Raw genomic sequence first — 15,716 nt, forward strand, 5'->3', positions numbered from 1 at the left:
CTTTTCTCGCTCTCTCGGTCTTAAGCCTTTTAACAGTAGCTAGCTGGCTACAAAACAGGAATATTGTACAAATATCTATAGCATAACGGCAGTTATATACCCTCATTTTTCAGTACCTCTTACAAACGAAGGGTGTCATTCACAAATACTTACTTTATTCACATTGTTTTGCACAGATCCTGCAGCCGTAGGACGTCTTGAGTCTGCACTGAAATGCGGAGGCAGATTTCATTATACAGAGCAGCAACTTGAGTTGACAGTTGATTGGAAAGACTCATGTCCAATGGTCTACTGCATAATACAATGAAGGAGGATCTATGCAGATCTTCACCAATAGGTATGGTGTAAGGCGTGCCCATAACCATGACATGGGAAACCTGGGAGTTTGATTATTTTAGCAATCGGACCCACATAAAAAACGGGAATGAAGAGGTATTAAAAAAATACACTTCCCAGCAAACATAGGGATGTTGTTGCGCAGAGCCCCCCCTTCCCCTTGTTTATCAGAAATGTAAATTAACAACATTTTAGAAGTGCACTCAATGTTCAGACAAGCAATTCTAAACCTCAGGTGACACAAAGACATTTAAATACTATTTGCAACAGTGCCACCATTACAACTCTTTGAATATAGAAATGTGTATTTTTATATATGAAAATATAGTGCCATTCACAAGAGTAAGTAGAGAATGCCATCATCGTTTTGAGGTTTTTCCATCATTTGGACTAAACATCCAGCCAGGGTGTCTGTGATGGGGAGATTACCAGAGTGGGAAGTGGGCAAACTGCTGGCCCATTCAAGACTGTCACCAGGTGGCTAGTGCCAGACAGGCACATGCTATTCCGTTCCTTTATAAACATACCACACAGCTCTCAAAACCCATACGTGTGCATGTGAAGAAATCTGCGCATTCATCTGCGTCGTCATCATCATCATCTGCAAACAGGCTGCCTGCTTGCCTCCCAGCTTTGACCCCTTTCTGATGGTATGAAAATATCATTTTCCTCATAATATTCTCCATGGCCAAATATTTTGCATAACATTGGTTGAAGGGCCACTTCAATCAATTGAATCATTGGTTCAGACTTTGTAACACATGGCAGATGGGCTTTTAATTCCTGTTAGACTGATAAATTCAGACATTTCAGTTATGCTCCGGTTCCCAACCGCATTTGATTAATATATTATATTGGGTCTGGATTACAGTATTATTTTATCCATACATCTGTTGTAGCAGACAATCTTTTGAGTGGATAGTGCCTAGAATAAACTGCGCAGAGAACACACTGCGCAGGCTGAACCAGAGAGCGGTAAAAGGAAGAGTGTAGGAGGGAAATGTTAATTGTAAGAACTGCCTGCTGTCAACATTTGGAAGTTTAGCCATCCAAAGTCAACAAATCGGAACCAGATAAATAATACATGTACTATATTTGTATTTTATTTCGAGGGTACTTTTTCTACCATTACATATGGAGGCTTATCAAGATCAGGTGAGACAATTTCATAGCTAAGTTAGCAAAACAACTCCAGACATGCTTTGGGTTAGCTAACGTTAGTTAGTCAACGCATAACGTTAGCTAGTTGGCAAGCTATCCTTCCTCGTAACTAACTAGCGATGCAAGTGCTTCTGTTTGCAACCGATTATCTTTGTTTGGGACTTTGTCATGATTGTCACGCTAGCTACTAAAACTAGCTTGCTAAAAGGAACAATGGAACGTTCGATGTGTTTCCAGGAGAGTTTGTTTGCCTTTTTGAAAACAGCTGCGTTGCCACCTTGCTAAGACTGGGCACGTTTAGCACTCTTTGGGTGGTCTTCATGCTGGTGTCTTTGCTAAGTCATTCAACCATGCTGCTTTTCTATCTAGTTGCTGGACTCCCCTTCCAAAAATAGTTACATAGGGAGCTACTACCGGCCTCCAGATAGGCTCTCACCTCCTTCATATGTGCGGGAAGCCCCTGCCCCCCTTACCAAGACGGCCATGAACATGCAGAACATCACTCCGCAGGTGTATCGGTCTACGCCTGATGCTGGCAGCAAAGGTAGGCACAATGTAGACAATGAAATGCCTTTACTTATGGGACTGTCTGCAGTTCTAGGTCCTTGGTCTAACTATTATGCATGTGGTTTGTAGCTTGGTTACTAACGGTAAGTGTTTTTCTCCCCGGTAGCAGTCATTGCTGCTCTCAAGACCCTCCAGGAGAAGATCCATCGTCTGGAGCTGGAAAGGAAGCAGGCTGAGAAGAACGTCAAACAGTTCTCCCAGGCAGCCCATGGATATGAGTGCTCCATCGCTCCATGCAACACTACAGAAACAGGCGGCTCCAGGAAGAAAGGTACTTGACTTTGAGACTATACACTGTATATCTGCAACTCACTCTCTGTGCCTCTTGTTTTTTTATTTTTTAAGGGGGTAGATCAGCTTTAATATTACAGATAGATTGTAGCTTCCATCAATGTAATTGTCTGCATGACTTCCAATCCCCCATATATTTTACTTTATTGCTTTCTAACCCTACCACCCTTCCCCTAATTGGAGTAAACTAGTGAACAACAACGCTTAGGCCTCTACTTCCAGATTATACACACTACATACATTTTATGGACACAGTCTATTTTACAATAGTTATATTTTATTTGTTTTTACACCTGACCTTCCTCAACCTCTCCCATCTATTGCTGATGTCTATCCGGTTCGATTTCTATTTGCCATATCTGTGTCTCTTGTTGCTGTGTACTCAGAATGATGCTTATGGTGATAAGGAACCATGTCTAATCTCTCACTCCTGTGTTTTGTCTGTGTTAAGAGCGGGTCACTCCGCTTCAGTCTGCGGAAGCTCGCTGTCAGCTCCTTGAGAAGCAGCTGGACTACATGAGGAAGATGGTGGAGAATGCAGAGAAGGACAAGAACACTCTGACTGAGAAACAGGTACATGCCACTAAGGGTGTGTTCATAAACTCACTCTGGCTATCTACTCTGATTTCAGAGCACTTTCATATGAGTGTGCCAGAGCGCAGAATAACTGATGAATTTTACAAACGTGCAACACTTGTTGAGTATGGCTGGTGTCAGTCAATGTCGGCAAAAAAAATTAATTCAATTGTTGTCAGGAGCACAGTTAGACACCAACACTCTAGATAACATGAAAACAGCCTAACCAGCTCTGTTAGCTAGGATGAGTACAATGGTCAGACTGTGTTGTCCTCTCATTTGTGTCTAGAAATAGCTAGCAAACTAGCCAACTTAAGCCAGATAGCTTGGGTCCTTGACTGCCGTTGCTCGGATCAACTCTACTCCTCGGCCAGAGCGTCCAGTGTGGCTCTGAACGCTCCGAGAGTAGGACACTCTGCGTTTATGAATGGATAATCTGACAACGCTCTGAATTTACGAACACCCAGAGCACAACTGTCCATATATATAGCTGAATGTGAATAAGCTGGCCTCTGTTCACCAGTTCGTCATCAACTAGGCAGACATGTTGCATGTTATTGTTTCTGCATCAGACTAGATTAACACGTGTCTGTTTATCCATTGGAGTTGTCCCTTCAGAAGCAGAGGCTCCAGAACTGCTCTGATGCCCACACTCCGCTGGAAAAGCTGGAGAAACTGGAGAGGGACTGTCTGAAACTGTCCAAGACACAGTCTGTGGCGGAGGTAACCAGTGGTGCTTTGGTTGAATGAGGCGTAACTAACCATAGTCTGTGGTGGTAAATCAAAAGTTCATCTCTCAACTTGTCTCTGTTGTCCTCAGAGGAAAATTGAGCTGCTGGAAAAGAAACTCCTGGAAGAGGAACACGAGCGGAAACTTGTGCAGGAGAAAGCAGATGAGGTTAGTGTAATAACACATACACAAGCAGTGGTGTAGTGGAGGGTAAACGGTTGTAACTTTATTTTATTATCCGATAGCGTTTACCTGCCTTTTGCGGAAAAATACATTGAAAGTATAGGGAACGTTACTTTTTTCATCATGACCGATGATCGAACACACAAGGTTCCACTTTCATCAAGCCCAAACATCCTTTAACAGCTGCAGAGAGAGCTGGAGACCAACCTCTGCCTGTGTCCTGCAGTCCCGGATGAGGTTAAATCAAAGAAGAAGTCCAAGAATGTCTCCAGGGTACTGCATTCAATAACTACAACTTAATGACGCGCACTGCAATTAACTTTATTTTGTGCTACATAACAATGTCAGAACATTTCCTCTCCAGAAAACGAGTTTGGTGCGGCAAGAGGCCCCAGCACCACCATGTTTCCCCAAAAATAAACTGCCCTTCGTAGCTGGAACAGTACGTCTGCATTTTACTTTGCAAGTATTTATTGGGTTTGTTGAGAGAATCCCTCTGTGACTGAGCTCCACATCTCTCCCCATCTTTCTCTTAGTCGACAAGCCCCAGCCACTCGGTGCACGCTAACATGCAGAGTGTCCTCCACATGATGAAGCACCACCAGCCCCACCTGTGTGAGCGGGTGCGTTCCCTACGCAGGTCTGGCTCCGCTGGGGCCAGGAGAGCCCTCCATAGGGCCCCATCCACCTCCACCTCTCCCCCTGGACTGGCAGGTCCTGCTCTGGGCTCTCTGTCTGAGCTACTGCTGGCACTGCAGGACGAACTGGGACAGATGAGCTTGTGAGTACTAGCTAAGAGTGTGTGTTTGTGGACAATGTGTATGCAAGTTTCTGACTGATTTTTGAGGGGGCTGATAGTGTGTTAACATTAATTATTAAACACACACATTACTGAGTGTGTTTAATATTTCTGTCTGTGTAATTTAGTGAGCACCAAGAGCTGGTTTGTCAAATAGATGCGACGCGGTGTCGGGATACCAGGGAGGACCTGGAGAGGGAGCTAGAGCTGCTGGTCAAGAGGATGGAGGAGAAGGGATCTCAGATCACCAAGCTCCGCAAACACCAGCAGACTGTACGTACATAATACTGCAGAGAGAGAGTTGGGAGGAATGAAGGGGATGTTCTGCATCTGCAGGAGGGGTAGGGAGGAGGATTACTGGGGAGGGACTTTTTGCTGTTGTTGACATGTCTAATAATACTGTATGACCTCTCCCTGTTTCCTCTCCCCACTCAGGTGGACAAACTTAAACAGAACCCCCAGAAACCTCGTCGGCGGGCGACAAGTGAGGATGGCAGGGCTAAGGGGGGGGGTGGCGTGAGACCCTTGCCCCCCTCCCCAGTTAAGACCACCTCACGGGGGGGTAAGAGAGCTGGGGTGAGTCAGGAGGAGAACCTCCAGCTGCTCAGAGAGACCCAGAGACTCTGCACTAGCCTGAAGAAAGATGACATCACTTGGGAGACATAGCTAGGACAGCATGTATCAGAGCTGGATCTGAAGGACCCCTCTGTGTACAGGTTCATCTCAAACCATACTGGATTATATACAAATGATGACCAATTGGAGATGTAGATGAAAGCCTGCATACATAGTGGTCCTTCAGGTCTGGCTTCGGGAGCCACAGAAGCAAAGCATTGTGGATCCCCCATTGTGGTTTTCAGCTTCTGCATGGTCAGGTGTTTTCTAAACAGATATTTATGACCAATGAATGTCTCACCTTGAAGAATAAACATTTATATCCAAGAGTTTTCTCTCTAGCGAGCTTTGAAGTGATGCGTTTGGACATATTTTATTTCCATTATATTATTGTATTTGAAGTTACTTTTTATTATTTGTTATGTTTGTTTTGTTATACACATTGTACATGCACAAACATTCTCACGTTTTTGTCTAATAAACACTTAATATAACAGCATCAGACTTTTGTTTTACCTCAACCTTTTTTTCTTATGTTCAATATTCCTGTGATTTTCATTCATCTATTAAAGCCAGATTTGCCCAGACAGACTACTTCAGTCCAATGTTTTCTGCCCTGATGGGCACATAGTCAATATCCACTAGATGGTGATGTTTCTCCTGGATAGGAAACTAGAGGTAAGAAGAGGCCACCATTTACATTTCTGTCAATTTAGGGCCTCCAGCCCTACTACAGTTTGTAATTTATTTCAGCTTGTTGTGAAATTATGACATATTTCATTTAGGGACATAGAGACTACAGTATTTATTTACAATACATTAATAGACAACTGACATTCCCCAATTGTTCTCCAGTATCAAACCTTGCCTAGACAAGTCTGTTATGAAACCTATTGACACCATAAGGCCTACTGTGTAGGGTATGAACAGCTTGATAATACCCAATATAAGCATCATACGGCTGGCTTCCTTATCTGAAAGTCAACCCATGCTGTGTTCTGTTTGAGAAAGCTTATGTCAACAGACAGCTGACCAACAGCAGCACGAAGGAGCATCTATGTTTTTCTGACCACGGGAATACTGAGGTGGTGCAGTACAGTTGGCTTGGGTGCCAGTCCTTCTACATAAGGATTGGAAATAGCAGAAACAGACTAGCACACAGACTGACTCTGAATGTGAGACAGGCTGGAGTTGGGAATGTAGACTAAGTGAGACTTGAGATGAGCTTTGTCTTTGTTTCCATTCACAGTGGCCTCAAAACTCAGGGGACACCATATATGCAAGAGGACTTAGAACCCCCATAGAGGAAGGTCGAGTGAACCAAGTCTATCCTCCAAAACAAGCACACACAAAACTGTACACTCTGTTAACAGTATATAGAGTCGTGAAAAAGAAAGTGGTATTTGGACAAACATATTTGGATATTTGAGCTAAATTCCAAACACATTTATTGATAAAGGTTACCCAATTTAACAAATAACACAAAAGAATTTACTTTGAAAATGTTATGCAATTAAAATAAACAAAATGCAATTTTCTTAAGCAGAGAAAATGTGTACACCCGTAGCTTTACCATCACCTAAAATGGCTAGAATTAGAATCGGGTGCACCAAAACAGGTGCAAATGATTAGGAAGTCATTAGAGTACATAGGGTCCAGCCTCCCAGCCCCGCCTTATCTCAGCTCACTGGTCACGATAACAACACCCACCCGTAGCACACGCTCCAGCAGGTATATCTCACTGGTCATCCCCAAAGCCAACACCTAATTTGGCCGCCTTTCCTTCCAGTTCTCTGCTGCCAGTGACTGTAACAAATTGCAAATATTGCTGAAGCTAGAGTCTTATATTTCCCTCACTAACTTTAAACATCAGCTATCTGAGCAGCTAACCGATCGCTGCAGCTGTACATAGCCCATCTGTAAATAGCCCATTCAATCTACCTACCTCATCCCCATACTGTTTTTATGTGCTTTTCTGCTCTTTTGCACACCAGTATCTCTACTTGCACATCATCATCTGCTCATTTATCACTCCAGTGTTAATCTGCTAAATTGTAATTCTTCGCTACTATGGCCTATTTATTGCCTCCCTCCTCATGCCTTTTGCACACACTGTATATAGACTTTCTTTTTTTCTACTGTGTCATTGACTTGTTTATTGTTTATTCCATGTTATTCCATGTGTAACTGTGTTGTCTGTGTCACACTGCTTTGCTTTCTCTTGGCCAGGTCACAGTTGTAAATGAGAACTTGTTCTCAACTAGCCTACCTGGTTAAATAAAGGTGAAATTATTTTTGTTTTTTTTTAAATTAGAAACTTGGTCTGGTTTAGTCTTAACCATATCGCTGTGTGGTAACACATCATGCCAAGATGAAAATACCTCCAAGGCCCCCAGAAGAAACATTATTGATGCCAGTGAGTCTGGGAAGGGTTACTAATCCATTTACAACCAATCAAAGTACATCATTCCTCTGTCCGACGGATCATCTACAAATGGAGAAAACTCCAGACCACTGGCAATCTACCTAGGACAGATCGTCCCACCAAATTCTGACGAAAGATGCTCATAGAAGTCTCTAAGAACCCCAAGGTAACATTAAGGGATCTACAGACCTCTTGCCATAATCAGTGTTGAAGTGCATGAGTCAACTGTCAGAAAGAGACTGCACAAACTTGGCCAACATGGGAGGTCAGGAAGGAAGAAGCCTCTGCTCTCAAAAAAGAATGTCAAGACTGACGTTTGCCAGACAACACCTGGGTAAAGACCAAAACTACTGGAACATTGTGCTCTGGACAGATGAGTCAAAGGTGGAGTTGTTTGCCCGCAATGCCAGACGCCATCTTTGGCAAAAACGAAACACTGCCTTTGAACAGAAGAACCTCATACCAACCCTAAAGCATGGAGGCGGTGGCATTATGGTTTATGGCTGCTTTGCTGCCTGATGGCCTGGCCAACTTGCCATCATTTAGTCAACCATGAATTCCATATTGTACCAGAGAATTCTTGAGGAGAATGTGAGGCCATCTGTGAAAAAGCTGAACCGAACATGGATCCTTGCAACAGGACAATGATCCAAAACACACAAAAGCAAAGCTACAACCGAATGGCTCAAAAAGAAGAAATGGAGGGTTATGGAATGGCTGAGTCAAAGCCAAGATCTCAATCCTGTCCAAATGCTGTCGGGGAACTTGAAGTTGGCCTTGCATGCAAGAAATCCCTCGAACATGACACCGTTGACGCAGTACTGTAAAGAATGGGAAAAGATTTCTCAGTCAATATAAGAGACTGATAGACAGTTACAAGAAACAGGTACATTAAGTTATTTCAGCCAAAGGGTGCAACACCAGCTATTGAAGCTAGGGGTGTACTTATTTTTTCCACACTATGGAATTGCATTTCTGTTTATTTTTTATGAATAAATGATTGCAAAGTATAATGTTTCATTGGTTAAATTAGGTTACCTTTATCTGTCAATAGTGTTGAAGTGAAGACTACATATCCATCTGTCCAAATATTTACAAAAAAACACAACTTTCCAGGGGGTGTACTTACTTTTTCACAACTGTATACACACCATTGACTTATACACATGCGCACACACACACAGTGCTCCTTCTCTCATTCTCTATCGACACGAGATAAAATGGTGGAAAAGCGGATTCACTGATGGGACGAATGATGACGATGGCAGACATTCGTTAGGAGTGATCCTAGACTGACTGGGAATTTCCATACAGTAATCACCTGCTATGTTATGGGCTGGGCTCTGGCCGTAGGGGCTGGAGAAGCCAAGAGCTCTGCCTAATCCAGTGCCAGCAAATCAGCAAGGTGTGTGTCTTCGTACTGTGACTACAATTTGAGCTATAAAAAACACTTTTACAGTCATGTCAAGTTCAGAATGATTAGTTATCCCAGGGAGAGAGCCTCATCTTAACATTTGACCATGGTTTTGTGTCATTGTCGTCATACCCAGCAAACAGACACACAGGGAGGCTTTGTCTTAGTCTCAGACATTACCCATGTAATGACCTCAGTCCTCAGCCACTCCCCAGACACCAAAACACTCTGTGGTCCAACCATTAATCGACCCCAACTCTGGTCCTTAAGCTGCAGGTGTGTGTGTGGTCATATTTGTATCCCTAGGGCGGTGGTCTGCTTTTCCAGGGTTCAATTGAAATTAAAACCTAAATTGTAAAAGTTAAAAAGGCAGACGTGGCCGGCCTGGTCTCTACCCCGACCTGAACTGGCTGTACGGGGCCCTGAGTCATGGGAGAAGAGTTCAGCTAGCACTCATTGTTTTTACCGTCCATTTGATTCACTTCTATATATCTGCCATCACTGGGTTCTGGTATTTTCTGTGTGATTTGGAGCTCACTGCATCGCACCGCACAGAGAGCGGGTCAGAGAGAGCAGTACTGAATCCAGTGGTTTGTCTCATACTGTTTTATTAGATTATCGACTAGCACTGGGAGCAGAAATCAAGTTAGCTCAGATGAGCCCTGGCCTTTGTCTAGCTCTCCCTCCCATCTCTCTATCATTTAATTTCTCTCCCCCACCAGACTCACCCACTCCCATACATTCTCTTATTTTCTCCCCCTTTTCACTCTCTCAACTCCCTTACCCCGTTTCCCTTTCCATTCTCTCACCTCCCTCTATCACTTTCTTTCTCTCCCTCCCCCTCCTGCTCTATCTCATGACCAGTGGACAAAGCAGAGTGGTGTCGGTAGCAGCCAGAGTGGGAGGCCAGAGTAATGTCTGTATTCTGCCAGGGCCAGGCATGTTGTTGTGGGTGTGTGAAAGTCCCAAAACACAGTCGCTGGACTGTTGGCACCCGTCTTTCAACCTACAGTAAGGCTTAAACATTTTTTTATATATATATATACACTGAAAAAGAATATAAAAGCAAAATGCTGGAGGAGTATTTCTGTCTGTAATAAAGCCCTTTTGTGGGGAAAATCTCATTCTGATTGGGTGGGCCTGGCTTCCCAGTCGGTTGACCTGGCTCCCAGTTGGGTGGGCCTATGCCCTACCAGGTCCACCCTTGGCTGCTCCCCTGCCCAGTCATGTGAAATCCATAGATTAGGGTCTAAGGAATTTATTTAAATTGACAAATTTCCGTATATGAACTGTAACTCAGCAAAATCTTTGAAATTGTTGCATGATGCATTTATATTTTTGTTCAGTATATATATATATATATATATATATATATGTCTGTTTAAATCACTGACAATATCTACAGAGCAACTAATGTGAAGCACTCCGGCTTGAATGATTTCACAAGACAAATTCCCTGTCAGTCTATAACAGGGTTCCCCAACTGGCGGCCCATTGTTGGACATAAAAGACTGTAAAAACACCAGCTCCAAGTGATTCCAATTTAGGAAATCCGTTCCAAAGTATTCCCACACATAATATAGAGATAATAGATTGAGTATATTAAACATTAGGACCCCCCATTAGGACCCCCTTGCCCTCGGAACAGCTTCAATTCATCGGGCATGGACTCTACAAGGTGTCGAAAGCGTTCCACAGGGATGTTGGCTCATGTTGACACCAATGCTTCCGACAGTTGTGTCAAGTAGTCTGGATGTCCTTTTGGTGGTGGACCATTCTTGATACACACAGGAAACTGTTGAGCGTGAAAAGTCCACCAGAAAAGTCCATACTCTGTTCAAAGGCGCTTAAATCTTTTGTCTTGTCCATTCACCCTCTAAATGGCACACCTACACAATTCATGTCTCAATTGTCTCAAGGCTTAAAAATACTTATTTAACCTGTCTCCTCTCCTTCATCTACACTGATTGAAGTGGATTTAACAAGTGACATCAAAAAGGGATCATACCTTTTACCTGGATTCACCTGGTCATGGAAAGAGCAGGTGTTCATGTTTTGTATACTCAATGTATGTGATGGTATACAAATGTAAATAAGGTTTGAAATTATTATGTTTCAGTCAAACGTAATATATCTGTTTGGCCTTCTTACGGTCAATTTGCAGTCCACAAATGATTTGTAATTATGTTCCGGCCCCCTGACCATCAGCTCAGGATAGAATGTGCCCGCAGCTGAATCTAGTTGATGATTCCTTGGTCTATAATAAATAGTGTTCACAGTGAGTTGATTGGTCATCAGGTAACCTCATCCCCAGGCTCGAATAGAGATTCAGCAGGTGGATGAGCTTAGTCATCGAGTAACTAACAAGACTGACTGATAGATTCCCCCTCTTCTGTAAAGGGCATCTGGGGTCATAAAGAAGAGATGGACTGAAATAGAACAACCATGTGGCTCTCGACCATCCATGTCCACTGCACACTAAGTGCAGGGCGTTAGATTGTTTTTGATGGAAAGATGGAAAGGACCTAGTACTCAGAGTCCAAAATGCCTGGCCTTTCCCGTAACCTCGCTCTCTGATTGTAGGAAAACAACGGCAGCCTCGAGGGCCACTTCTGATCAGAGTGAAGAATAATAACACTTGCCCAGTCACACACAAAACATGCTCTCCAAACACACATATACACCCTCAAAGAAGAATGCATATGCACACATTCACAAATACACACTTTCTCTCGCACTGGCATTTTCTGCAAAGTAAGCAGGCCCTGGGAACTGGCCACGTATCCTGTTAGTTTCAGAGAGTAGGATACAATGGACACTGGACTGAGTGTTTGACAAAAAAAAGGAATGTGTGTGAAAAACAGAGAGAGAGAGAGAAGAGTGAGTGAGAGACAACTCTGGTCCAGTATAATTGATCAGTTTGGTTTCTTAATGGGTTATGGACTTAACTTCTGATGGTGTTAATTAAGTCAATACTATCAAGGTCACTGTTTGCATATGGAGCCAGGAGTAGAGTTCCTGTACCAGTTTCCTCTTTAATATCCTGTTATGTGTGACTTAGCACTAAGCAGAGGTGAGAGATAGAGAAAGACAGAGAGGGAAGGGGGTGGAGAGTAAAAGAGAGAAAACACAATTTTCCAGGACAGGATTTGCCCTACTACAGAACACCGTTGTTAGGCACAAGACAGGTATCTCTCCATTGTTTTGGAGAGATTGGAAACCCAAATTGGTCAACACGGACAAGTTCTGGCTTGGTTTAGATCTTAGCTGTCGGAAAGATATCAGTTTGTCTCTGTGGATGGTTTGTCCTCTAACAAATCAACTGTAAGTTTCGGTGTTCCTCGGTGTTCCATACTGTTGATGATATCTGGAAATGTGCATGTACACCCTGGCCCATCTACCGTTTCTAGCCCCAATTCTGACTTGTGCTCTGATATCTGCTGCACTGATTTCTGCTCTCGTAAAAGCCTGGGTGTTCTGCACGTTAACACTAGAAGCTTATTACCTAAAATGGATCAATTGAAAGTGTGGGTTCACAGTTCCAATCCAGATGTGTTGGTTATTACTGAGACGTGGTTAAGGAAGAGTGTTTGAGTACTGATGTTAACCTTTCTGGTTATAACCTTTTTCGGCAAGACAGATCTTCCAAAGGTGGGGGAGTGGCAATCTTTACCAAGGAACACCTTCAGTGCTCGGTTGTCTCCACCAAGTCTGTCCCCAAACAATTTGATTTGCTGGTTTTAAGCATTGAACTTTCAAATAGCTCTTTGTTGACTGTTGCTGGGTGTTACTGTCCTTCATCAGCACTGGCCTGTACCCTACCTGCCCTAAGCTCTCTCCTGACCCCTTACACTAAGTCTGAATTTGTCCTGCTAGGTGACCTAAACTGGGACAAGCTTAAACCACCTGATCAAGTCCTAAAGCAACGAGACTCCCTAAATCTCTCTCAGATTATTACCAGTCCCACCAGGTATGACTCCAAACACCCAGAAAAGGCTACTCTCCTTGATGTTATCCTCACAAATAATCCTAATAGGTATCAGTCTGGTGTTTTCTGTAATGACCTTAGTGATCACTGTTTTACAGCCTGTGTTAGTAATGGCTGCTCAGTGAAACGACCTGTCCTGAATTGTTATAGACACTTGCTAAAAAACTTTAATGAGCAAGCCTTCCTTCATGAACTGGCCTCTGTAAAATGGTATAGAATCAGCTTGAAGATGCATGGACCTTCTTTTTTGATGTTTCAATGGTGTTGTTAACAAACACGACCCCATAAAGAAAATGAGAATTAAAAACAGGTTCAGCCCCTGGTTCGACTGTGATCTTGCAGTGCAGTGTTACTCCACCTCAAGAATTGCATTTGGTGAAAGGCTCGGCACACGCATACTCAGGCTGACGCTCTCGTTCAGAAAAATGAGAAATACGTGCACTAAGGCTATCCGGAAGGCCAAAGTTAGTTACTTTAAGGAGCAGATCTCTCTCTGTGGGTCTAACCCCAAGAAGTTCTGGAAAACTGTTAAAGACCTGGAGAATAAACCCTCCTCCTTACAGCTGTCCATGTCCCTTAAAGTTGATGATGTGGTTGTTACTGACAAGAAGCACATGGCTGAGCTCTTTAATTACCACTTCATTAAGTCAGGATTGCTATTTGACTCAGCCATGCCTCCTTGCCCGTCCAACATTTCCTCATCTCCCACCCCTTCTAATGCGACTATCCCCCATGCTTCTCCCTCTTTTTCCCCTGCCCCGCTACAAAGTTTCTCCCTGCAGGCAGTCACTGAGTCTGAGGTGCTAAAGGAGTTCCAAAAACCTGACCCCAAAAAAACATCTGGGTCAGATGGTTTAGACTCTTTCTTCTTTAAGGTTGCTGCCCCTATCATCCAAGCCTATCTCTGACCTTTTAACCTGTCTCTCCTTTCTGGGGAGGTTCCCATTGCTTGGAAGGCAACCACGGTTCATCCTTTATTTAAATGGGGAGATCGAGCTGATCCTAACTTATAGGCCTATTTCTATTTTGCCCTGTTTATCAAAAGTGTTTGAAAAACTTGTCAATAATTAACTGAATATCTTTCTTGATGTCTATAGTATTCTCTCTGGTACGCAATCTGGTTTCCGCTCAGGTTATGGATGTGTCACTGCAACCTTAAAGGTCCACAATGATGTCACCATTGCCCTTGATTCTAAGCAATCTTGTGCTGCTATTTATTGACTTGGCCAAAGCTTTTGACACAGTAGACCATTCCATTCTTGTGGGCCGGCTAAGGAGTATTGGTGTCTCTGAGGGGTATTTTGCCTGGTCTGCTAACTACCTATCTCAAAGAGTGCAGTGTAAAAAGTCAGAAAACCTGCTGTCTCAGCCACTGCCTGTCACCAAGGGAGTACCCCAAGGCTCAATCCTAGACCCCACGCTCTTCTCAATTTACATCAACAACATAGCTCAGGCAGTAGGAAGCTCTCACATTAATTTATATGCAGATGATACAGTATACTCAGCTGGTCCCTCTGCGGAATTTGTGTTAAATGCTCTTCAACAAAGCTTTCTTAGTGTCCAACAAGCTTTCTCTACCCTGATCCTTGTTCTGAACAACTCCAAAGCAAAGGTCATGTGGTTTGGTAAGAAGAATGCCCCTCTCCCCACAGGTATGATTACTACCTCTGAAGGTTTAGAGCTTGAGGTAGTTATATTTACATTTACGTCATTTAGCAGACGCTCTTATCCAGAGCGACTTACAAATTGGTGCATTCACCTTATGATATCCAGTGGAACAACCACTTTACAATAGTACATCTATATCTTTTTTGGGGGGGAGGGTGGGGGGGAGGGTTAGAAGGATTACTTAATCCTATCCCAGGTATTCCTTAAAGAGGTGGGGTTTCAGGTGTCTCCGGAAGGTGGTGATTGACTCCGCTGTCCTGGCGTCATGAGGGAGCTTGTTCCACCATTGGGGTGCCAGAGCAGCGAACAGTTTTGACTGGGCTGAGCGGGAACTGTGCTTCCGCAGAGGTAGGGAGGCGAGCAGGCCAGAGGTGGATGAACGCAGTGCCCTTGTTTGGGTGTAGGGACTGATCAGAGCCTGAAGGTACGGAAGTGCCGTTCCCCTCACAGCTCCGTAGGCAAGCACCATGGTCTTGTAGCAGATGCGAGCTTCAACTGGAAGCCAGTGGAGTGTGCGGAGGAGCGGGGTGACGTGAGAGAACTTGGGAAGGTTGAACACCAGACGGGCTGCGGCGTTCTGGATGAGTTGTAGGGGTTTAATGGCACAGGCAGGGAGCCCCGCCAACAGCGAGTTGCAGTAATCCAGACGGGAGATGACAAGTGCCTGGATTAGGACCTGCGCCGCTTCCTGTGTAAGGCAGGATCGTACTTTGCGAATATTGTAGAGGATGAACCTACAGGATCGGGTCACCACCTTGATGTTAGCGGAGAACGACAGGGTGTTGTCCAGGGTCACGCCAAGGCTCTTAGCACTCTGGGAGGAGGACACAATGTATTTGTCACCTCATACAAGTACTTGGGAGTATGGCTAGACGATACACTGTCCTTCTCTCAGCACATATCAAAGCTGCAGGCTGAAGTTAAATATAGACTCGGTTTCCTCTATCGTAATCGCTTCTCTTT

General features: G+C 43.9%; 2 protein-coding genes across 3 annotated transcripts in view; one reads left to right on the forward strand and one right to left on the reverse strand.

Annotated features, from left to right (window-relative positions):
- The window catches only part of LOC115176573 (sestrin-1), a 73,450-nt gene extending 73,237 nt beyond the window's left edge, over positions 1 to 213 (reverse strand). The window contains exon 1 of the mRNA XM_029736680.1: positions 154 to 213. The gene's annotated coding sequence lies outside the window, so the exon portion shown is untranslated. The remainder of the gene's footprint in view (positions 1 to 153) is intronic.
- Positions 214 to 837: 624 nt separating this feature from the next.
- cep57l1 (centrosomal protein 57, like 1) lies at positions 838 to 5,760 on the forward strand. Of its 2 annotated transcripts, none has more exons than XM_029737059.1 (11): positions 838 to 986; positions 1,867 to 2,041; positions 2,171 to 2,335; positions 2,807 to 2,928; positions 3,538 to 3,654; positions 3,752 to 3,829; positions 4,028 to 4,117; positions 4,209 to 4,286; positions 4,381 to 4,625; positions 4,772 to 4,916; positions 5,079 to 5,760. In XM_029737059.1, exons 1-11 carry the CDS (start codon positions 984 to 986, stop codon positions 5,307 to 5,309), a joined length of 1,449 nt encoding a protein of 482 aa, XP_029592919.1. In that variant the 5' UTR covers positions 838 to 983; the 3' UTR covers positions 5,310 to 5,760. The 2 variants fall into 2 exon arrangements, with proteins under 2 accessions (XP_029592919.1, XP_029592835.1); XM_029736975.1 differs by lacking the exon at positions 838 to 986 and adding an exon at positions 1,284 to 1,491.
- The last annotated feature ends 9,956 nt before the right edge of the window (positions 5,761 to 15,716 follow it).

The sequence above is a fragment of the Salmo trutta genome, chromosome 1, assembly GCF_901001165.1.
Source record: "Salmo trutta chromosome 1, fSalTru1.1, whole genome shotgun sequence".
Lineage (NCBI taxonomy): Eukaryota > Metazoa > Chordata > Actinopteri > Salmoniformes > Salmonidae > Salmo > Salmo trutta.